This window comes from Zalophus californianus, chromosome 7, assembly GCF_009762305.2.
Source record: "Zalophus californianus isolate mZalCal1 chromosome 7, mZalCal1.pri.v2, whole genome shotgun sequence".
In the NCBI taxonomy this organism is placed as follows: domain Eukaryota; kingdom Metazoa; phylum Chordata; class Mammalia; order Carnivora; family Otariidae; genus Zalophus; species Zalophus californianus.
In genome coordinates, this window is record NC_045601.1 from 145361772 (window position 1) to 145386506 (window position 24735).

General features: G+C 42.9%; 1 protein-coding gene across 1 annotated transcript in view; it reads left to right on the plus strand.

The window, feature by feature from the left end:
• The first annotated feature begins 4335 nt into the window (after window positions 1-4335).
• ZKSCAN8 (zinc finger with KRAB and SCAN domains 8) overlaps window positions 4336-24735 on the plus strand; it is a 36602-nt gene continuing 16202 nt past the window's right edge. Inside the window, exons 1-6 of the mRNA XM_035728454.1 lie at window positions 4336-4498; window positions 13298-13817; window positions 14429-14573; window positions 16907-16998; window positions 17303-17426; window positions 18021-18923. Of these exons, the coding sequence (XP_035584347.1) occupies window positions 13401-13817; window positions 14429-14573; window positions 16907-16998; window positions 17303-17426; window positions 18021-18923 (1681 nt within the window). The 5' untranslated portion in view covers window positions 4336-4498; window positions 13298-13400. The remainder of the gene's footprint in view (window positions 4499-13297; window positions 13818-14428; window positions 14574-16906; window positions 16999-17302; window positions 17427-18020; window positions 18924-24735) is intronic.

Here is a 24735-nt window from a genome sequence, read left to right on the forward strand (position 1 = left end):
TTCAAGCTTATTAGCTCCTTGCTTGCTGACCTAAGTCCCTTGATCTGTAGCAGAAATAACCTACTATTCTCGGGATTTGCAGACCACTGGCCTTGACAAGTGAAGGACCAGGCTTTCCCAGAAGCTAAGGCCTGGCTGCATTTGAAAACAGCCACCATGGAGTCCAGCAAGTCTGTTCAGGGTCATTTCTACAGATGAGTAACAGACTGGACACCAGCTTCTCTGGCATGTAGCCCCCCTCCTTTTCCCCATGCCTTCCCCTTTACAGCCCTCTGGCTTCATCTGGACTGGGAAGATGGTCTTTGAGACATTAGTCCACATCTTCCTAGGCGGCCAGCTTTCTTTTCCACTGTCACTTGTCTCTAAGTACTGATTTTCGAGAGGCAAGCAATTGAATCCGAGTTGGGAACCTGTTCTCTGGTGATGTTATTAGAAACATGTCCCCTGCTTATACAAAGAGGAAAAGTACAAGTAAGCAGAGTCTTTTTTGTGCCTTGGTGGGGCTGTTGTTGTTGGACCTAGCAACTCAGGAAATTTATGTGCCTTCTAATCCCTGGTGTGGCTAGTTCTAGTAGTGGTGTAAAAAATTAAATACTCTTTTCCATAGTAGGAAGTCAATACGTATTATAGAATATCTATACATGAAAAATCAAGAAATGGCAATGTTAGTACATTAAAAATATGGAAGTTAATATGAAAAGTAAAAGGAACAAGTTAAAGTGACTATCCCTGGGGAGTAAATATTAGTAGGGAACAGAGGAGTGAGGCCTGGTGTTTTTCCCACCATAAAACTGAGAGTACTATTTAATTTTATTAATTTTTTTTCCCAGTAGCTCTATGCCCAACATGGGGCTTGAACTCACCAACCTGAGATGAAGAGTCATATGCTCTACAGATTGAGGCAGCCAGGCACCCCTAATTTTATTAACTTTTTAAAATTTTATTTTTATTAATAAAATGCACAAGTCAGGTGTGCAGCTCCATTTTACATATGTACATAATCATGTAACCATAACCCCGATGGAAATTTTTTGTATTCTGTCAGCACAGATTAATTTTACTTGTCCTAAACATATGTTCATATGAGGCTACTTTTACTCAACATAATATTTTTTTAAAAGATTTCATCTATTCATTTGAGAGAGAGTAAGCATGAGTGGGAGGAAGGGCAGAGGGAGAGGGAGAAGCAGGCTCCCTGCTGAGCAGGGAGCCCAATATGGGTCTGGATCTCAGGAACTGAGCCAAAGGCAGACACTTAACTGACTGAGCCACCCAGGCTCCCCTCAACATAATATTTAAAAAAAATTTTTTTTAGTAATCTCTACACCCAACCTGGAGCTTAAAATCAACACCCCAAGGTCAAGAATCACATGCTCTATCAACTGAGCCAGCCAGGTGCCCCCAACATAGTATTTCTAACATTCATTCACATTATTCATCTATCAGTAGCTTCTTTTTATTTCTGATTAGTATACATTGTAAGAACATAACACTATTTGATTCTCTATTCTCCTACTGATGAACACTTGGGTTTTTCCAATTTGGGTCTATTATCAATAGAGGTGCTATGGCCTTATGTTTTCATATCTCTTAAGTAAATGCCTAGAAGAGAGATTGGTGGGTCATAATGCAGGCATTATTTAACTTCATTAAAAATTTCCAGTTGTTCAAACTAGCATACCATTTTACATTTGAACTAGCAGTGAATAAGAGTTCCAGTTGCTTCATATACTCACCAGCACTTGGTGCTGTCAGTCATTTTAATTTTAGCCATTCTAATGGATATGTAGTGGTTTTAATGTTTTATTGTGATTTTAATGTTATATTTCCTTATATGTTGTTGAGTACCTTTTATGTGCTTACTGGCCATTCAAATATCTTCTTTTGTAAAGTGTGTGCTCAAATCTTTTGCCTACTTATGTTAGTTACTCTTCTTATGATCGAGTTGTATGTGTTCTTTACATATTCTGCATACCAGTTATCAGAAATATATATTCCAAATATTTTCCAGTCTGTAGCTTTCTCTTTTCACTTTCTTAAAGGTGTTTTTTTATTGAGCAAAAGATTTAAATTTTGATGAAGTCAAATTTAGCAGTTTTATCTGTTATCATTAGTGCCTTTTGAGAAATCTTTCCTTAGGTCATGACACTATTTTACTTCTAAAATACCTGTGTGTACAACTTTGATTTAAAAAAATTATTTTTGTAATGTAAAAAAAAGAAACTGAGGGCAGATTTCTAGTCTTTTGCCAGCTACCTCCAGTTACCATCCCATCTGGGAGGCAAGAGCTATGAGATAAGGAGCAAAAATAAGTGTCTTGAAGGATTCTAGAAACATTGTAACTTCTCGGTGTTTAGTGTTATTTGTTTCAATTTTAATGATTGCATAAAAAAAGCCTAAAAACTACTAAGATTTGGTTCTCATGGGTGGACAAAATATTTTCAGGTTTGGGTTGATAACTGGATAGAAACATTGGCGGGGGCTATTGATGTGAAAATGTTGGGGTTTGGGAGTGAATGGTCACAAAAGAATTCTTGAGATGTCTTTGGTGCAAAAAGGTGGTTTTACTAAAGCACGGGACAGGACCCTTGGTCAGGAAGAGCTGCACCGGGGTTGTGAGGAGTGACCCATTATATACTTTCAAGTTGGGAAGGGGATTGGGGATAGCATACGTCTCTAAGGAATTTTGTTTTTGTTTTTTAAAAAGATTTTATTTATTTATTTATTTATTTATTTATTTATTTGAAAGAGAGAGAGTAAGTGAGAGAGCATGAGCGGGGGGAAGGGAAGAAGCAGACTCCCCTGCTGAGCAGGGAGCCTGATGTGGGGCTCAATCCCAGGACCAAAGGCAGTCGGCTTAGCTGACTGAGGCACCCAAGTGCCCCTCTAAGGAATTTTGGAAGCAGGGTTCCCAGGACCTGGAGGGGCTAGCTGTTGTTAGAAAAGGTCATTTGTTACTGTATAGTAAATCCTTAGTCATGAGACCCTTCAGATGTATATCAGTGGGCCCAATGCTTGGAGGATGATTGCTAACATATCTCTTGGGTGGGTAGAGAGAAAGGAAGTTTCCCAAGGGATTTTTTTATAGGATCCTGGAAGTCAGGCTAATGTCAAGCTAAGGTTGCCTTTTGCTTCTAGCAAAGTATTAACACTGTGGCAGCTGAGCTCCTTGAGGACGGTCACCCTGCCTGTCTCAAGTACTTGTCAGTGGGCTGTAAGTTGGAAGGACGTTTAATTTTTTTTTCTTTTGCCTTTGTTCTCCACATCAGCTATCAGCAGGAACAGATAAAGAGGGGAAATTAAGCTGAAGATTGGAGGGGCATCTGAGAAAATAAGTGGGTGGTTAGGAAAGGTGCTGAAGGAATAAAAATGGGGAGGGGAGGCAAAACAACACAAATAAGACATTTTCCTCAACCCCCACCCCCCAAATCCTATTTAGTCTGAAAAGTTAAAACTTTAATACAACGGATATATAAAGTGTGCACTAACACCTAAGTAGGTGACTAATGTCAGCCTTCTGTGATCATCTCAAGTGACCTCAAAGAGATCCCCAAACAGGAAGAACCAGAAAACCAGTGAAGCACAGGCCTGCAAGGCACTAGTTTTGAACAATCCAATATAATAGAAACATAATGCATTAAGATGATGTGTAAATTAAGATTTATGTCTGTGGAAATCAGTAAATCTTAATTTTTATAACCGAACAAATTATACCTTCTGAGTCAAGGATTTGGAGAGCTGCTGGCTAGCATGCATACTCTTCCCGTTTTTGCATACAAAGCTAACAAGCTTGAGAGCAGTTCTTCAGAGCCGTCTGAAACACTGTCTCCTTGCCAAGAGTCCTCAGTAACCTACTGAGATCATATATCTGCTTCCCCAACTTAGTGGTGTGAAAACTAGGGTCTACTAGCGAAGCGTCCCTCACAAATTGAGCATTCAAAAAGCTCAGCCGCAAAGCAGGTTTTGTAAGAGGTTGCAATTCAGTAGGATAGGAAAGGGCTGAACGCATGTAATGATTCGCTGGGAATTTATACTCAATCACCATGATTTTTTTAACAAGACTATTACTCGGTGCAAAGGGGATTCCAAAGGCTATGAACTGTGGCTGGCAGGAATTCCTCAAGCAACTGGCAGTCTATGCAGAAGCCCTGGAGGACAGCAAAGTGCCGGGGTCTCCAAGCGCTGGCAGGACCCGAGCCTGCACCCACCTTCCCCCTCCCGCCCGCGGACAGAGCGGCGCGCAGGCGCCGGCCACCCGGGGCCCTCAGCCGGCTGACCATAGAGCTTCCAGACCTCCAGGATTCCTAGAGAGCTTCCGGAAGTGCCTCGAGACAAGATGCGCGTTGGTCCATGTTGCGCCTCCGCGGGTCTGGAAGTTAGGGGCTGGAGGTCCCGGTCGGCTTGCCGCTGTCTGCGGGTTTCCTCCCCGCCCTTCCCCCGGGCGCGTCCGTCCTCTGCAGCCCGCCTTCCCCACCCCGGGCCGCCCCTGGAGCTCGCGGTGAGTAACGGTTCGGGCTCCGGGCGGAGGAGGGGAGCGCTTTGTGGCCAGACTAGGCCGCCGCTGGGGACGGGCCGGAGGGTCCGCAGAGGGGCCCCGACGCGGTGCGCCGCGGGCTGCAGGGGCGCCGGGGGTTGGACCCCCGCGGGCGCAGGCCTGGGCCGCGGCCCCAGACTCTCTGCCAGGACTCGCTCCTGGGGGGTCGCTTTCTTCATCCCGCTGCTCTTTTTGTGCTGTTATCTGTCTTAAAATGGGAAACCGCCCCCACGTTATCGTTTATCCAGCTGCTTCCACCGCCTGAACTGTTTTTACTTAGCAATTTTGCATTTCCTTCAAAATACGATTTTCTCTTTTTTTTTTCTTTAATAGATATTTTGCTTTTGGAAGCCCTAATTATCCTTGGAAACCTACTTTTGCTCCTCTGCTCTTTGTAGTGTATTCAGAAAATGGTGGTGTATTGACTGGATAATTGTACAAAACACAGTTTTCACAATTTTGGGGTAATATGGAATTCAGCCTTACTCTAAATACTTACCTTGTTTAGGAAGGGTTACTAAGGTAGATGCCTGGGAACTTCTGGAGGGGCCCCGTTTCCAAAACTCAGGTCACTCACGAGTCATTCTGTCGGGCCACAGGAAGACTGCCACTACCACCTCCGAGAACAATCCGGATTTCTGTGGTTTGGTTAGTTCAGTTAAGTGTATTTGTGCAGTAATCATAGTTTTTACAAATGCATAAGTATTTTGAATTTGTGTTGTGGTTGAGTGTGAAATGTGGTCGATATTAAAACCGGCTTCTGCTCTTTGAGATAACTCTAAAGGACAATTTTTGCTTCACTTATTTTTTCTTGATCTTTAAAGCCTGAAAAATCACTTTCTTGTTTTATTTTCAGTTCCCAAACATCCCAGAGTAGACTTACTTCGTCCTAAGGAAGAAAACATTCCTTCTTACCTCTTAAAAAAATAATGCTTTAAAATATCTGAGTTGTGGGGCACCTGGGTGGCTCAGTGGGTTAAGCCTCGGACTCTTTTTTTTTTTTTTTTTAAGATTTGATTAATTTATTTGTCAGAGAGAGCCCACAAGTAGGGGGAGCCGCAGGCAGGGGAAGAAGCAGGGAGCCGGATGCAGGACTCAATCCCAGGACCCTGGGATCATGACCTGAGCCGAAGGCAGACGCTTAACAACTGAGCCACCCAGGCGCCCCGAGAATTATTTATTTATAAAGATTTTATTTAGGGCGCCTGGGTGGCTCAGATGGTTAAGCGTCTGCCTTCGGCTCAGGTCATGATCCCAGGGTCCTGGGATCAAGTCCCGCATCAGGCTCCCTGCTCCTTGGGAGCCTGCTTCTCCCTCTGCCCCTCTCTCTCTCTCTCTCTCTCTCTCTCTCTCTCTCTCCTCCTCTGTCTCTCATGAATAAATAAATAAAATCTTTAAAAAAAAAATAAAGATTTTATTTATTTATTTATTTGAGAGAGAGGGAGAGTGTTTGTGCGCACGCACAAGCAGCGGGGAGGGGCAGAGGGAGAGAGAGAGAGAAGCAGACTCCCTGCTGAGCAGAGAGCCCTTTGTGGGGATCATGAGCTGAGCTGAGGGCAGATGCTTAACTGAGTGGGCTACCCAAGCACCCCTATTTATTTATTTGAGAGAGAGAGCTCATGGAGGAGGGGCAGAGAGAGAATCTCAAGCAGACTCTGTGCTGAGTGCAGAGCCCTCCCCAGGCTCAATCTCTCCACCCTGAGATCAACAAGAGTCCCACACTTCACTTAACTGAGCCACCCGGGTGCCCCTTGACCTGGTATTCTTAAAAGAGGATGTAAGAAGCAGTCCTTACCCATAAGGTGCTTACCAATTTAATGCAGATGTGTATACATGAAACTGAGAGGAAGGTAAATAATAGACTAATTTTTGTAGTCTGTATCTTTGAACTTGATTAGTTATAGGTTGTAATTGTCAAAAACTTGATTGGAGAGGGAAGAGACTAAAAAGTGGAAAAAGAGCTACTAAAAAGAATAATCAGGGTGGGGAATGGACAAGACTGGTTGGCTGATTTGGTGTAAATTATGAACAAAGCTGGTAATTAGATGACTTCTATCGGTCTCACTATTGAGACTATTTAATATCATTTAATATGTTAATTATTTAATATCTTAATATAAAGTTCTTGAATGGTGCACACTTAACATTGAAGTATTTTTTAGCTAGTGTTGATAAGGATTGATTATAAGACGGAAGATGGCCAGTTTTTCAGTAAAGATGAACGTTGGCTTTAAGGAAATTCAGACAACACGGGGAAACTATGCAGCATCACATTCTAAACAATTAGAACTTAAAATTAATGTCCCATGGTAATGATCTTTTAAGTTTTTAAAACATAAGTAGCTATTTTAAGAACATTTAAGAATTTATTAAATTTTAATTGACTTAAAAAATAAATTAATTTAAAACCATGGATATTGGGCGCCTGGGTGGCTCAGTTGGTTAAGCCACTGCCGTAGGCTCAGGTCATGATCCTGGAGTCCCGGGATCGAGTCCCGCATCGGGCTCCCTGCTCAGCAGGGAGTCTGCTTCTCCCTCTGACCCTATCCCCTCTCATGTGCTCGCTCTCTCTCTCATTCTCTTTCTCAAATAAATAAATAAATCTTTTAAAAAAAAATAAAACCGTGGATATTAATCCTGGCTGTTCAAAACAAAATTGATTACCCCTTGTCTCAAACTCTCCAAAAAATCTCAACTTCTTGCCCAGATTCACTCTTCCCTCAACTCTCACTATTCTAGGAAATTTCCCCACTTCTCTACAAAATTGCAGATATTTTTCACATGGTCCAAATATAGGACTTACCACACTATGTAGAGTACTGTAAATGTGTGCCCATGGCCATGGTTTTCTTGCAAATGTTTGTGGCAGTGACCTTTTCCTCTGTATGTCTTTTTCTTTTTTAAGATTTTATTTATTTGACAAAGAGGGAGCGCACAAGGGGGAGCAGGAAAGGGAGATGCAGGCTCCCTGTCGAGTAGGGGTCCCAACGCAGGGCTCTATCCCAGGACCCTGAGATGACTTGAGCCAAAGGCAGCCACTTAACTATCTGAGCCACCCAGGCGCCCCCCTCTGTATGTCTTTTTAAGCAAGAAAGTTGCATTACTTATATGTATTCCAGAAAGATCACAATGGCAGCCCTGCAGACGGTGGAAAAGAGCACAACCAAAGGCAGCTTATCCCAAAGCAGTTGGCAAGAGACATGCAAGATAAAACCACAGACCTATGGTCTACAAAGAAAGAGGAGAGACAGGCCCTTAGAAGGAAAATCAGATTACATCTATATACTTCCTGACATAAGTCTTCAAAGCAGTGGCTTTTTCAGGAGTATATTTTTTTCTGGAGGAGGGGAAGGGTGGGGTAGGGTTTCTGCGATCACATGAAAACAGAATTTCTCTCTAGAAAAAAGTCCATAGACACAAAAGTTTATAGTCAATTTCAGCAGAGTTCACAGACCTGACACCCATCCAATAACTTCAGGAACATTAAGAACCCTTACTTAGAGGGGGGCACCTGGGTGGCTCAGTCGTTAGGCGTCTGCCTTCAGCTCAGCCATGATCCCAGGATCCTGGGATCGAGCCCTGCATCAGGTTCCCTGCTCCACAGAAAGCCTGCTTCTCCCTCTCCCACTCCCCCTGCTTGTGTTCTCTCTCTCGCTGTGTCTTTCTCTGTCAAGTAAATAAATAAAATCTTTAAAAAAAAAAAGAACCCTTACTTAGAGGGGTGCTTGGCTGGCTCAGTGGGAAGAGCATGAGACCCCTGATCTCTGGATTGTGAGTTTGAGCCCCATGTTGGGTGTAGAGATTACTAAAAAAATAAATAGAAACTTAAAAACAAAAACAAACCCTTACTTAGAGAGTGTGGACAGAAGAGGAAGAAAATTTCTTTAAAATTAGACAAGGCTGGGCGCCTGGGTGGCTCAGTTGGTTAAGCGACTGCCTTCGGCTCAGGTCATGATCCTGGAGTCCCAGGATCGAGTCCCGCATCGGGCTCCCTGCTCAGCGGGGAGTCTGCTTCTCTCTCTGACCCTCTTCCCTCTCGTGCTCTCTATCTCTTCTTCTCTCTCTCAAATAAATAAATAAAATTAGACAAGGCTGGGGGTTGCCTGGGGGGCTCAGTTGGTTAAGCTTCTGCCTTTGGCTCAGGTTCTGATCCCGGGGTCCTGGGATCGAGTCTGCATCAGTCTCCTTGCTCAGTAAGGAGCCTGCTTCTCCCTCTGCTTGCCTCTCCCCCTACTTGTGCTTACTCTTTCCCCCACCCTCTCTCTCTGACAAATAAAATATTTTTTTAAAAAAGAGCCTGCTTCTCCCTCGGCCTGCCGCTCCCCCTGCTCATCCTCTCTCACTCTCTCTGACAAATAAAATCTTAAAACATATATATATATTTTGGTAGCACCTTAATCTGCTTGGGGTGGTGGAGTACAGAGTGGGGGTGATAGAGAAGACCTCATGAAAAAGGAACTAGGTAAGCTCAGACTTTTAAGTTAGAGTTGAATAGTCTCAACTAGACCAGGTTTTATCAACCTTGGCATTGACACAGAGCCAAATCATCCTTTGTTGGGGGGGGGGTCTCTGTTATGCATTGGAAGATGTTCAGTAGCATCTCTGGCCTCTACCCACTGGATACTAATAGCGTACCTTCCCTTCAGTTGTAACGTGTTTTCAGACATTGTCAAATATCCCTGGGAGAAGGGAGCAAAATTGCCCCCTGTTGAGAACCATTGAGCTAGAGTAAAGAGCTCTGTAGCAGAATGGAGGTTTAAGAAAGCCATGTTTGGAAAAAGCTATGGGAAGGTGAGCTTATAGCAGATAAAGGTAGGCAGGTTTACGTACCATAAAGGGCCTTGCATATTGTGCTGAAGAGTTGGGTTCCCTGTTGAAAGATTTTAAAGTGATGAGTTGTATTACATATTTGTTAAAACAGTCTCTCTAGCAGAGTATTAATTTCATAGGGTAACATACTATATAACAAAGTATCACAAGCTTGGTGGCTTAACAGCAGAAATCTATTCTCTCTCAGTTATGGAGGCCAAAAGTCCAAAGTCAGGGTGTTGACAGGGCCACGCTCTCCTAGCTTCTGGTTGTTACTGGCATTCCTTGGCTTGTGGCTTTGTAACTCCTGATAACTCCTGATCTCTGCCTCTGTAGTCACATAGCTCTCTTCTGTGTCTGTCTTCACATGACTCTCTCTTTGTCTCAGTTTCTGTGTCTCTTCTCTTCTTAAAAGTACACCAGTCATACTGTATGAAGCCCTGCTCTACTGCAGTGTAACCTCATCTTCACTTGATTACATCTGCAAAGACCCTACTTCTAAATAAGGTCACATTCACAGGTATCAGGGATTAGGACCTCAGCATATCTTTTGGGAGGACGCAGTTCAACCCACAACAGGCAGCAATGTGGAACACAAATGGGGTACAAGAATAACCAAAGGCAGGGAGACACTTAACCACTGCAAGTGCAGGCAAGAGGTGATGTCTGTGACCAAAGATAAAGGCCACAGGACTTATCCCACAAAGAAATAGGACCCTGTTACTGAACTCTTTGGACCTCCAGGTTTATCTAAACCTTGCTCTTTAGCAAATACAGATATATTCTGTGTTAAGTATTATAAATAATAGTTTTTGAATGTTCGTCAATTCCATCAATAAAATAAAAGACATAGATCTATACTCATGGGGAACATACAATTAAGTTAGGAAGTCAAAACTTCTTTGCAACTAATAATATGTAACTACAGGAAAAGTATCATTAATAAACACTTTAAAAAAACAAGTTATAAATCTTTTGTTCTATGAATATGGTGAAATGAGAGAATACATTTTCCAATTTTGTATTAGCATTATATTCCTAAAATAAAAATCACTTGAACATCACAAATAAAGTGATAAGCATTTATGCAACAGAGATATAGAGTAAGAGGGCAGTCACTTCCAAATGGAGTCATCAGAAAAGGATTTTACTTTTTACTTTTTTTTTTAAGTAAGCTCTACACCCAATTTTGTGCTTGAACTCACGACCCTGACATCAAGAGTCACGCGCTCTTCCGACTGAGCCAGCCAGGCTCAGTCGGAATCCTAAGAAAGGATTTTCAAGGAGAAAACATTTTATTTTGTCCATTAAGAATAGATAGTAAAAGGCGAAGATTTATATGATCTGAAGAGAAAGAATAGGTAGTTTGGGCACTAATGAAAGCAATCAGAGAAGACTTGAATAAATGGAGAGACAGATTGTGTTTATAGAATGGAAATTAAAATGTCAGTGAGCTATAGATTCAGCACAAATCCTGTTCCAGGGTTTCTTTTTGTAGGAATTTATATCAAAAGTCAATGGAATTATAAAAATCAAAACAATTTTGATAATATACCATAAAGTTTCATGGCTCTTAGTACTTGATTTCAAGATTTTGAAAGCCACAATAATCAAGACAGTTTTGTTTTGGTGAAAGGATAAAGGTATAGATCAATGGAACACAATAGAGTTTCCAGAAATAGACCCACACATATATGGTCAATTGATTTTTGACAAAGATGGGCAAAGATAATTCAGTGGGTAAAGAGTAACCTTTTCTGCAAACAGTGCTGGAACATTTTGGTATCTTTGTGCAAAAAAAAAAAATGAACCTCTGTCCACACTTCAAACTCTGTGCAAAAATTAACTCAAAATTTGGGGTGCCTGCCTGGCTGACTCAGCAGGTGAAGCATGCAACTCTTGATCTTGGGGTCATGAGTTTGAGCCTCAGGTTGTGTGTAGAGTTTACTTAAAAAAAAAAAAAAAAAAAAAAACCTCAAAATGGATTATAGATCTAAGGTAAGACTAAAACTATAAAACTTTTAGAAGAATACAGGAGAAAATCTTTGTGACCGTGGATTAAGCAAAGGTTTCTTAGATATGACACCAAAAGCACAATCCCTAAAAGAAACAAATTGACAAATTCGATTTCAAAAACATTATGAATTTCTATTCTTTGAAAGGCACTTCATTTCTGTTATGAAGAGGAGGAAATATTTGCTAATCATATATCTTATGAAGGCCTTGTATCTAGAATATGTAAGGAATCCTCAAACTCAAAATAGAATCTAATTTTTTTTTTTTTAAGATTTTATTTTTTTATTTGACAGACACAGCGAGAGAGGGAACACAAGCGGGGGGGGGGGCGGGGGGGCGGACAAGCAGGCTTCCCGCTGAGCAGGGAGACCAATGCCAGGCTGATCCCAGGACCCTGGGATCATGACCTGAGCCGAAGGCAGACACTTAAGACTGAGCCACCCAGGCGCCCAAAATAGAATCAATTTTGAAAACAGGCAGAAGTTTTGAGCAGATACTTCACCAAAGATCTACGGATGGCAAATAAACATGTGAAAGGATGCTCAACATTATTGGACAGAAGGAGAATGCAAATTAAAACCATAGTGACATAGCAGAGAGTGGTTAAAAATAAAAGCAAATAAATAATAAAACCATAGTGAGATACCATTACACATTCAGATATCTAAAAATAAAAATAAAACAATATTAAATGCTTGTCAGGAAATGGAGTAAGAAGCAATTCTCACATATTACTAGTGGAATGCAAAGTGTTACACCCACTTTAGAAAACAGTTTTGTAGTTTCTTATAAAGTTATACATATACCTACCATATGACCCAGCAATTTTACTTTTAGATATTTATCCAGGTAAAATGAAAACATGTTCAAACAAAAACTCATATGCAGATGTTCATAGTGGCTTTGCTTGTAATCATCAAAAACTGAAAACGATTTGAGATATCTCTCAACTGAGAATGGATAAACATACATCCATATAAGGAATAAACTACTGATGCATGCAACAACATTGATGACCTCATGTATTATGCTAAGTGAAAGATGCCAGACTCAAAAGACTACCTACTGTATGATTTTATTTATAAAACACTGTGGAAGGTCATTAGTGTGTGGGAATAGACTTTGGGGTTGCAGGTGTGGTTAGGGCATTTAGGTTCCTTGGAGAGGCAGGACCAGTGCTCCAAAGAGAGTTGTAGAGGGAGGTAAGGTGCACAGTGGAAGTGGTTAGCCTTGAGACAGGAGGGAAGATGGAGAGCACAGTAGGATAATGACTTAAGTGGAGAAGAGCCTTTGGTGTGAGGACAGTTCTGGACAATACCTTGAACTAGATTATATAGAAATTAGTCTCAGGGCACCTGGGTGGCTCAGTCGGTTAAGCATCTGCTTTGGCTCAGGTCATGATCCCAGAGTCCTGGGATTGAGCCCTGCATCAGGCTCTCTGCTTGGCCGGTAGCCTGCTTCTCCCTCTCCCTCTGCCCCCTGCCCCCCAGCTTGTGCTCTCTCTGTGTCAAATAAATAAATAAAATTTAAAAAAAAAAAAAGAAGAAAAAAATTAGTCTCTGTTGAGTGTGAGGGTTAGGTTGAGAGCTGAAGTGTGTAGAAACAGTATAGATGGTGTAGCAAATGCTGAAAGAGTTAAATCAGCATCACTGAGGGCCAGCTGAGGTTAAATGGAGAACTTTAGTTAGACCCGGTCTACATGGTTTCTTGACTTTGTGTGCTGTATTCCACATCCCCAAGGAGAGGAAGCAGAAGGAAGGGAATATTCCCCAGATGGGTGTTTGGCAGAAAGCTAAGGAGGTAAGGAGTTACTTCTGGAACAGTGGAGAGGATCACTTAAATGATTTGAGCCATGAGGTACGTGTTGTGGTAAGGAGTTTGTTAAGATGTCGTAATGTATTACTATGATCTTTGACTTGCTTTAATATTGTTTGACAGTTTCTCTACCCCAAGAATTGCCCTTATTGAAGGCTCCGTGGAAGGTTCTTAAGAAGATAAAGAAGGTAGTGGAAACAAGCCTCCTGAGCTTTTCCAGCCCTAAATGGCAGCAGAGTCAAGAAAGTCGTTAGCCCCATCCCCACCTGACCAAGCTCCTGAAGAAGACCTTGTAATTGTCAAGGTAGAGGAAGATCATGGCTGGGACCAGGAATCTAGTCTGCATGAAAATAACCCTCCTGGCCAAGAGCTGTTCCGCCTGCGCTTTAGGAAGTTATGCTACCAGGAGACATTAGGACCCCGAGAAGCTCTGATCCAGCTCCGCGCACTTTGCCATCAGTGGCTAAGGCCAGATTTGAACACCAAGGAGCAGATCTTGGAGTTGCTAGTGTTAGAGCAGTTCTTGACCATTCTGCCTGAGGAGCTCCAGACTCTGGTGAGGGAACATCAGCTAGAGAACGGAGAGGAGGTGGTGACCCTACTGGAGGATCTGGAAAGGCAGATTGACATACTAGGACGGCCAGTAAGTAGAAGGAGGTGTGCGTGCTGTGACTGGGAGGCCTGGAAGCGGGCTGGAGGGACGTTAGCACCACAGCAGAATAAATTCTGGGCGTCCGTTTCTGTGGTAGGAGGATGAACATAGTTCTAGTGCACTGTGGCTTGTACTTGTGGAGTTCTTTCTCTGTGAAGGCTGGGTGTACGTTTTTTATCCTAATAACATCCTTGCAGCTATTACTGTTCCTGTTTGCCAGATGGGAACCAATATGTAGAGAGCTTAAGTTACTTGAATTACTCTCAGCACTCATAATTAAAGGTAGATCTGAACCCAGAGCTCAGGTTTCTTCAGTGTTACCAAAGTTTTTTCTACCAAATAGCACTGCTTTAAGTTTCTGTTTATCATTCTTCCCATGCCTTGCGAGTGCAAAATGCCAGGAAGGGCATCAGCAGAAAGGATGCCTTTCTGTTCTGTGCTAATGAGCTCATTTGTGTTCTCACTGCCTGTGGGAAGTAGATGAAATTCTGCTGCTTCCTTTTAACAAGCACATATCCCTAGAGATGTGCTCTTGATCTTAATGTTGTTTGCTTCCTTTCATGAAGGAGTTTCTTGTAATGCATCTGTCCCATTGTTTTCAGGTCTCAGCCCGTGCACATGGACATGGACGTGGACTCTGGGAGGAGGTGGTGCATTCAGAGTCTGCACCAGAGCTTCCAAATACTCCGCTCCGACCTGGGGCAGCCCAGCACAAATCTCCAGTGCCCCAGGGGCCACAAGAGAGAGGTGAGGGGCCAGATTTCATTGATGAGGAGGGAGAAGTAGAAAAGAAAGTGCCTGTTGAGTTCCTGGAGAACTAGGAAGTAGAATTTCTGTTACAGACCAGTCCTAAGATCTGCGTTTGAATGTTTAGGCTTCAGATACAGACTGTCAGTCCCATTGGTAAATTCAGGAACAAATTAAAGAATTTGGGGATTTTTACATCTTCACACATTTCTGTTACCCCAGTGTAGTAACAACATAGGCGTTTTCGAGGTTTTGCTGGTATCGTGCCACTTTCTTTGTAACTTTCAGTACATAATTCCTCACACAAGAACATTTTCTTGGATAGCCACAATAAATGCATCACAATTAGGAAATGTAGTGCTGGCACAGAAATACTCCGGTCCACAGTTCATATTTCTGTTTTGCCCGTTGTCCCAATAATGCTCTTCCAGAGTCCAGTCCAAGATGACCCTCTGCAGTCAGTTGTCATGTTTCTTTAGACTCCTTTAATTTGGACTAGTTCCTCAGCCTTTCTTTGCCTCTCATGACTTTGACATTTTTGGTGAGTACAGGTTGGTTATTTTATAGAATGGCTGCAATTTGGGTTTGTGTAATGTTTCCTTATGTGTAAATTCCAGTTGTGCACGTGTGGCAGGAGCACCCCAGAAGTGCTGTTGCCTCCTCCGCCGTGCCAGAGGAATTTGTCCTGTTACTGGTGTTGGTATCTTTGATGACTTGGCTAAGGTTATTCTTGCTAGGTTGATCACTGTAAAGTTATACTGTTTTTCCCTTTATAATTAATAAGTAATTTGTGGAGAGATACTCTTGAGTGTGTTTATTTTTTTTTATTTTTTTTTTTTAAAGATTTTATTTATTTGACAGAGAGACAGCAAGAGAGGGAACACAAGCAGGGGGAGTGGGAGAGGGAGAAGCAGGCTCCCCGCCGAGCAGGGAGCCCAATGTGGGGCTCGATTCCAGGACCCTGGGATCATGACCTGATCCGAAGGCAGACGCTTAACGACTGAGCCACCCAGGCGCCCCTTGAGTGTGTTTAAATATCTGGTCCTCATCAAACTTCTGTTGCTAAAACACTGTTTTGTTGGTTTTTTTTTAAGATTTTATTTATTTATTTGACAGAGACACAGTGAGAGAGGGAACACAAGCACAGGGAGTGGGAGAGGGAGAAGCAGGCTTCCTGCTGAGCAGGGAGCTCGACGCGGGGCTCGATCCCAGGACCCCGGGATCACGACCTGAGTCGAAGGCAGACACTTAACGACTGAGCCACCCAGGCGCCCCTAAAACACTAGTTTTAATATTCATTGATGCTTCTTGACTGATTCAGTGATTACTAAGACAAAATGATGATTTCTGTGTCATGCCTTCTACATTTATTTGTTGTAATAGAGAGTGTTCCCTCCTCCCCATTTTATTAATTTGTCAGTATGGACTCATAAGTCCAGAAATAAAATATCTGTATCTGTCTTTATTTTGTTACCATCTTTATTTTGGTGCTTAAATTGTCTCCGATTTGGTCAAAGGAGGCCCCTTCAGTTTGGCTCCTCCGTCCTTTTGACATTTCCCCATAATTTTTTGAGAACTTCTTACCTTCTTGCAGAACAAGGTGTTCTAGCCTCATCTCGTACTTGCTCTGCATTTATTTATTTTTTTCACTTATGTGGTTTATAGCAGTTTGTTCCATATAAATGGATTTTTAATATTTCTAAAGAAGAAGCATAGAAACAGTTTCGGTTAGTAATATGATTCTTGTCTAAAGTTCTAAAGCCTATTGTTAATTTTGGTATTGCAATGTCTGGTATTTGTAGGAAGCAGATAGTGGCAGTCATGGTAGACACTTCAGAAAGGTAATAGAGTTAATAGATATAAATTGGTTCTCATACTCCATTTGCCAAGAGATCAGGACCTAAAGAAACACCGTACAGAAGCACAAGGATTGAATGTAGCTTTGGTGGGAGAGAAAAAAATTGTAAAGCAATTCCTGTTAGGAAACCAGTACTCTGTTTTTGACATGTAACTTCAGGCTGAGCAGGACATCAAAGTGCAGATGTCTTGTGGGCAGCCATAGTTACAGACCCAGAGCCCTCCCCCCGCCAAGAAAAGATTTTTTAAAAAGTTTGTTTAAGCAACCTCTGTACCCAACGTTTGAACACACGACCCTGAGATCTAGAGCTGCATACTCCACCTACCCAAGCAGCCAGGGGCCCTTCAGCATCTTATGTGCAAAATCTCTGAAATGCATATGTTCTGAAATACAAGCGTCTTTGGAATGGGTTAGTGCTGGCTGCTGCAACTGTGGGGCAGGGCTAGTCTCACTCAGCTCCTTTCTCCTCTCTCAGCCATCTCTGCTTCTCAGAGTCCTACCCCTTCCCAGAAGGGAAGTCCTGGAGACCAGGAGATGACAGCAACACTTCTCACAGCAGGGTTCCAGGTGAGTTGTCCTGCTGCTCGCTGAAACCCCGTGGCCCTGCTTGGCAGTGTGGGTGGCATCCCCCTTTGTGTCTGGACTCTCTGTAGCAGTACTGGCCAAGAACTTGCTCCAAATTCTTTTTGCATGATTCTTGATTATCCCCCAGTAAATCTGGTGCATTTCCCTCTTCTTCCCAGCTTCTTTAGATCCCTTCACACAGTACGTCCCCCCTCTCAGTCCTCTCCAACCCTGGCAGATCTCTGGCACTGTGGGCTGGAGCTGTGCAACAGTCCCAGTCCCACACGGGGATTTTGTTTTGTTTCAGACTTTGGAGAAGATCGAAGACATGGCTGTGTCCCTAATTCGAGAGGAGTGGCTTCTTGATCCATCACAGAAGGATCCCAGCAGAGACAGTAGGCCAGAGAATTACAGAAACATGTTCTCCCTGGGTAAGGAGAGCTCTGGTTATTGTTATCAGTTAAGATGTTTCGTTTGTTCTGTGATAGTGGCTCTGAACTTTCTGAAAGACATTGTTGAGTCTAAACTCGGGAACTAACAGAGAGAAACAGTGCCATAAAATGGACTTCAGTCTTCCAGTCCAGGACTGACTTTGGGTACTGTTCTGTATGCAGTGGAGTCGTTTCTTCGGCTCCCAGTCCCATGGGGTCTTTACCTAGATGTCGTCCTGTTAGGCCTTTTGTGCTCCGCCCTTTCAGCGACTGCGGCTTTTTTCATCTCTGCCCCGTTAGGTCCCTCAGCAGTTCCGTATTCCCACTTCCCTGCTTCTTGTCAGGTGACCCTTCCTTGCTCTATGCCCTCCCAACGTCCCTCTTTCTTCACGGCACTTCCTCCCCATCTGGCCTGTGGTACTTCTGCTTGACCCTGCTTTCCTCTCTCTCTCTATTGTGGCAGTATTTGGAGACAGATGGAGGTTTTGTGTTTACTGCTAGTTTTCCATGTATATTTCCCTTATGTTCAATTTCTTTTTAACATAGAGAATGGAAAGTGACATTGGCTTAATGATTCTCACATTTTCATTTCAGCTGGTGAGACCAGGAATGAGAACAGGGAATTATCTTCGAAACAGGTAATATCTCCTGGAATCCAACCACATGGAGAGACAGCTGCCAAATGCAACGGGGATGTTATCGGGGGTCTTGAGCATGGAGAAGCCCGAGATCTTCTGGGCAGATTAGAAAGGCAGCGGGGAAATCCCACCCAGGAGAGACGACATAAATGTGATGAATGTGGGAAGAGCTTTGCTCAGAGCTCAGGCCTTGTTCGCCACTGGAGAATCCACACTGGGGAGAAACCCTATCAATGTAATGTGTGTGGTAAAGCCTTCAGTTACAGGTCAGCCCTTCTTTCCCATCAGGATATCCACAACAAAGTAAAACGCTATCACTGTAAGGAGTGTGGTAAAGCCTTCAGTCAAAACACAGGCCTGATCCTGCATCAGAGAATCCATACTGGGGAGAAGCCGTATCAGTGCAATCAGTGTGGGAAGGCTTTCAGTCAGAGTGCGGGCCTTATTCTGCACCAGAGAATCCACAGTGGGGAGAGACCCTATGAATGTAATGAGTGTGGGAAAGCTTTCAGTCATAGCTCTCACCTCATTGGACATCAGAGAATCCACACTGGGGAGAAGCCCTATGAGTGTGATGAGTGTGGGAAAACCTTCAGGCGGAGCTCACATCTTATTGGCCATCAGAGGAGCCACACTGGGGAGAAACCCTACAAATGCAATGAGTGTGGGAGGGCCTTCAGTCAGAAGTCAGGCCTTATTGAACATCAGAGAATCCACACTGGAGAAAGACCCTATAAATGTAAAGAATGTGGGAAAGCTTTCAATGGGAACACTGGCCTCATACAGCATCTGAGAATTCACACTGGGGAGAAGCCCTATCAATGTAATGAGTGTGGGAAAGCCTTTATTCAGAGGTCAAGTCTCATTCGGCATCAGAGAATCCACAGTGGAGAAAAATCTGAATCCATAGGAGTTTAGGAAAAAAACCACAATCATAGTTTGGGCATTATCCAACTTTAGAGAAACCACATGCTGGTGAGAGGTCTTTCAGTGTAGTAGAAAGTTTGCCATCATTGCAACCTCACTAGGGTCAGAATCGATAGTGGTGGTGGAGTTAGAATAGCTCTTCAGTAGTTTGGGCCAGTGCCTTGATGCAGGTGGATTAGCTTGACTGTCTTGGGAGGTGTCTGATGGAGTGGAGCTCCTGATGGTTTAATGTATCCTTTAGAAATAAAGTAGCATTAGAGCAAGTTGCTGGTCGTGGAGGCACTTAATTTTGTCTTTTGGGTGAGTAGCTGTAGGTTTGAGAGAGGCTACTCCTCCTAGTTCCTCTGCTTCTTCCCATCTCCTGTGACCCTCTTCCCCCATTCATTCCCCTGAGGGTCACTTGTGCTCCAAATGTGATTTGAGAAGCTACTTTAGAGTTTGAAGCAGCCTCTGTGTGAGACTTATTTTGTATTTAGCTTTCTAAGAACCTAGTTATAGGGAAATTTTTAGACACTTAATGTATGTATGCTTAAGTGTGTGTTTTGTTTTATTCTAATGTTCCTGATAGTCAGTGGAAAACCGTATTCCCACGCAAACTCAGAATGCTATATTTTTAACAGCACTCCAGCATTTTTCTTCATATATCACCTTCACTGACTCCACTGAGTCATTGAACATCCATACGTATCCTTCACCACCCCCAGCCCCAGTACCTGTGTCAGCAAAGGAAGTGATGGTTGTGGGAATGAAGCAGAGAAAGAGGTGAGTGGAGACTCAGCCTGGCTGCTCTTGAGCTCGGGTGGTTGTATGTTCTGGTGACTTCTGGCTCTCCTTCCCACCTTCCCACTGAACACTGTGGTGGCACAGAGGTGGTAACGTTACCCCAGTTACAGCATCACGTGGGAGAAAGGGGAGACAGGGGTGCTTGAAGAAGACCTAAAAATCCTTACAAAGAATGTATACGCAGCCCTCTGGCCCATTATAGTACTGCCCTCTCAGGTTCTTACCAGTCTGCGCAAACCCCTGACCACGTGGTCTGTCGCTCTTGTCATTACCCTGGTCCCACCTTGTTAGACGGCCTTAGCACCTCACCCTTCATTCCTCGTCTGTTTCTTGCCGTGAGCTTTCTGCGTCCACAGTGGTAATCCGTCCAGTACTTCACCTCACAGCTCCTCATCCTTCTGAGTTCTGCTGTGCTCCATCTGTAATCCAGCAGAGACACAGTATTAACTCGTCATCGCCGGGCGCTGTCTTTCTTGGAGGCTTTCAGTATACCAAGGGATATTATTATATAAGGTGATGAGGCTGGTTTAAGGAACACACCAGAATTTATGCATCCAGACATGGTTTGTCCTTTAAATTCGGCACTTCTGGTTATTCCACTAGTGCTACTGCTCCTCCAAATATTTGGAAGACTTTTACCCTTGAATAACATCTCATTTTTGACTATTACCCACTTGTTCATCACATTTGGAATGGAGTTACTTTTGGCTTTTTTCCAAAATCAGCTTTCAAAATTGGAATGGATTCCATTAATCCTGTTCAGAAGAATAGGATACACGCCAAGAGAAGTTACACAATTTCACACTGTTCTAAACAGGAACAACAATTAACACGTATTGATGGTTTTCAAAAGGTCATAAAATCTTTTAGCATAAAGGTCTGCCTTTTGGATCATAAATTCCTTCTCTGTAAAATCCCTTCTCTGCCCCACTGTGGCCCACCCTGATCACTAACAACATCAAAGTTACTACCCCTGTTTCATTGAGTCATTAATACCCACCTGTCATTTGCCATCCTGGTTACCTTGGTTAACTTTTTCAAAACAGTGCTTTCCATTATCTTTTGTTTTCTTACTCTCTCTTTTTTTTTTCTTTTGGCCTGTAGATTCCCTTGTACTCAAAGGGAATTCCATTCTTCATTCCCTTGTACTTGAAAGTTCAAGAAACCAGAAACAAATCTGGTTGTCTCCAGATCCTTGCTCTCTGCTTCAGTTGTGCCTTACCCTCTGTAAGGTACCAGTTCTGCCTGAGGCCAGTGCTGCCTGTGTGCAGATACTATATATGATGGGTACATGGTCAGAGGGAAAATATGTGCACACGTACACATAGTCCTCCCACGTAGTTCCGAGGAACACTTGTCTTCTATTCCAGTGAAAGCTCTCAGAGCAACATGTTAAAATGACTATAAGTATACCAGCTAACATCTCTCTACTCACGGTAATGTGTAGCCACATTACTTAGATCTATAATTACTAAGCATCTGGCAGAAATTCAAAGAAAAGAATATATGCCCAGAAGGATTAGTGTGATCCTGGGATGAATGAGGAAAGACCGTGACTTGAAAGAACTATCGAGGTTAGTTCAGCCCACATGTAGAAATAGCCACGTAGTGTAAGAGTAGAAAAGGCTGTTGTTTCTTTGGGGGCATACGTAGAAGTCCATTCTTGGTCTCCACTTCTCACTCTTTGCACTAGAGTGTTGTTGATCCATCTTTATGACCTTGAGCTCCTGACTGAGTGATGTGTGCTAAGTTCCTTTATATCCTGCAGATTCTATTTTTATGCTCTTAATCTGAAATGAACTGTTCACCAGTACTTTCTCCTCCCATCATGATCTCATTTTAGGGCCCAGCATGATAAAGTGGTTCTTCTGTAACTCTGCTGCCATCCAACTTAGTCCTAGAAGACGCATCTTAGGTTTCAAAGATTTCCGCCATTGAGCAAGGTGGCAGCGCTAGAATGTGGTGGATGATTCCCATACAGAGCAGTTAGCTTTACTCTTGGTCCTGAGACTCTAAATAGTAATAGCTGACATTTATTAAGCACTTACTGTGTGCCAAGCCCTATGCTAAGCATTTTTCATGGTTTGATAGATAGTATATCCCGCGTTTTATAGATGAGGAAATAGGCTTAGAGGGGTGAGTGAGTTGACCAAGGTTCTGGAGCTGGGAAGTGACAGAGCAGGGACTCTGCCCTACAGGGTCAGATTCTCGAGCCTGTGCTGCTGACCCGTGTGCTACCATGTCTCTAATGAACACCCTGACCCTGGCCGGCCATCTGGAAATCCTGAATCCCTGGCCATAAGAGCTACTGGGGAAGGGAATGCACAGTATAATGTAGTACAGATCCATTGCAACTATTGGATAATTGGTTGAAAATGTTACTTTAGTTGATACTTTTGATGCTCTGTAGTACTAGAAAGCTAAATGGTACAAGTAAAACATGTTTAAAAGAGTAACTGAGAGGATAAAGCAATAATGTACAGATTCAAGTACATTTCTCTCTAAAAACTGCCCCAGGGAACTAGAATTGTGGAGGGAAATGAAATATCCATGTGCCGTGCCAGGCCAGGCATATGGTCAGTTGGGATGACAGTAAAATTTACCTACAGCATAAAATGTGGAAACCCTTCAGCTTCACTGCCCATTTCCAACTGCCATTCTGTTTTTCTTCTGTCATTCATGGTTTTTCAAATATACCATCCATCGCTCAATCCCATTTTCTCATTACTATACTCTTGAAACTTCTTACTGGCTTTTGTACTCAGTATTCCACTGAAGTGTCCTGTGGATAAATATCAATGCCTTTTCTTAGTTCTTGTCCTTGATCTGTATTTCACACTGTTGCGTTGACCCTGCAACTCAGGAATTCTCTTCTTTGGCTTGTGGGATCCTTTTTGGTCATTTTCCTCCCAGTTTCTAGCTTTATTGGTCTTTTTTCTCCTCTCCACGGAAAATAACCTTCATGTCTTGATTTTTCCAGTATTTTTTCTGTATTCACTTCTATTTATTTTGATTGTTTATACTTAACTGTATTTCAGTAACTTATTTCCCACCCTGGGGTCAGATACCTACACGACTTGGTATTCGAAAACAGACCTCATCACTCTTGTCCCCCAGCTCCCATTTTCCTTTTAAATAGGCATTATTGCTTAACTTCTTTACCCTGAATAGACTCACTGCCCTTCATGTTTCTTTTTTTTTTTTTTAAGTGGGCTCCATGCCCAATGTGGGGCTCAATCTCAGGACCCCAAGATCGAGTCCTGAGCTCTACTGACGGAACCAGCCGGGCGCCCTGTCCTTCATATTTCTTATTCCCGTCTTGTAGTTGTCTTTGTCTTTTTCTGCTCTCCACTTGACATTCCAGTTCTTAGTTTTCTCCATGAGGCTGGATCTTTTACATTTCTGCCAACCCCTTATAGCCTTCTGCAGATCCATATCATCCGACGCCCAGGAAATTATAATTTCTATTTTCCTTGCTTTCAAGATCCCCATCCTGTAATGCTTCTAAGGTGATCCTCCTCAGAATCCATTTTTAGTCCAGAACACTCAGCAGATGATTCTTATCAGAGCACTGGTGTTCCAAGTTCTCCCATTATTTTGCCCTTCATGCTTAATCTGCCTCTGCCTCATTCTCTGGCGTATTCACCTCGACTCATCTTCTTCATACTGTTGTCTTACAAGCCCTTGCCTCTGTGCCTTTCTCATGCAGCATCTTTTGTTTAGATTGTTTTTGGCCCCAGCTCTTGTTCATCACTCCCTTCAAGCCTAGCTTCTTTGTATCTTCTGAGTGAGCTCTCTCTGACTTCACTTCACACTGAGACCTCCCTTGTTCTGTGCTGCCTCAGCACTTATCCTTTGAGTTTGTACTGTGGTCCATGCACTTACTAATATGTTGCTTGTAATTATTTTCTAGCACTCTGTATTGTAGTTCACATTTGTATTTATTTCCAAAATTAAATTGTAAGCTCCTTGAGGGCAGGAATAATGACTTCTACATTTGTATCTCTGCACCCCCTAGTGCCTAGTACAGTGCTGAGCACACAGTAGGTGTTTAATAAATGCTTGTCGAATCATTGTGTGGATTATTTATGGAGTTACCTACAGAAAATTTTAAGCTGTCTTCAAGGCTTATATGTTTCTTACCACTTTGTATGCAGATCTGTTTCTGTAGTACAGCTATAACTGCCTGTTCCTCAAACTAAGAATAAAAAATCCAACTTCAGGGGCACCTGGGTGGCTCAGTTGGTTAAGCGTCTGACTTTGGCCCAGGTCATGATCTCGGCGTCCATGGAATCAAGCCCCGCATCCATTGCAGCATTGGGCTCTGCGCTAAGTGGGGAATCTGCATCTCCTTTTCTCTCTCCATCTGCCCCTCCCCCCGCTCGCTCTCAGGCTCTCTCCAATAAATAAAATATTTTTTTTAAAGATTTTGTTTATTCATTAGAGAGAGAGACAGAGAGGAAACAAGCAGGGGGAGTAGAAGAGGGAGAAGCAGGCTTCCCACTGAGGAGGGAGCCCGATGCGGGGCTTGATCCCAGGATCCTGGGATCATGACCCAAGCTGAAGGCAGATGCCTAACAACTGAGCCACCCAGGCACCCCTCCAATAAATAAAATCTTAAAAAAAAAAATCCCAACTTTAGGAGAATATATGCAAAAACTGAAATACGAAGCTCTCCATTTATTTGGCCAAATGTATTTATTCATTAAGGAAGAAAATAGGAATAAGAAACTAGAGACTACTGTGTTAAGATTATCATTGCAAAAGTGCTTGAGAATAGGCTTTTGTATCTGAGGCTTTTATATCTGAGGTTATATCCAGTGGTTCTCAACTGGAGAAAATTGGCAACCTCTGGAGATATTTTTGGTTGTACCATCAGTGGACAGTTGGGATGCTACTGACATCTAGCAGATAGAGGCTAGGGATGCTGCCAAATATCCTGCATGCCCAAACAGCCCTCA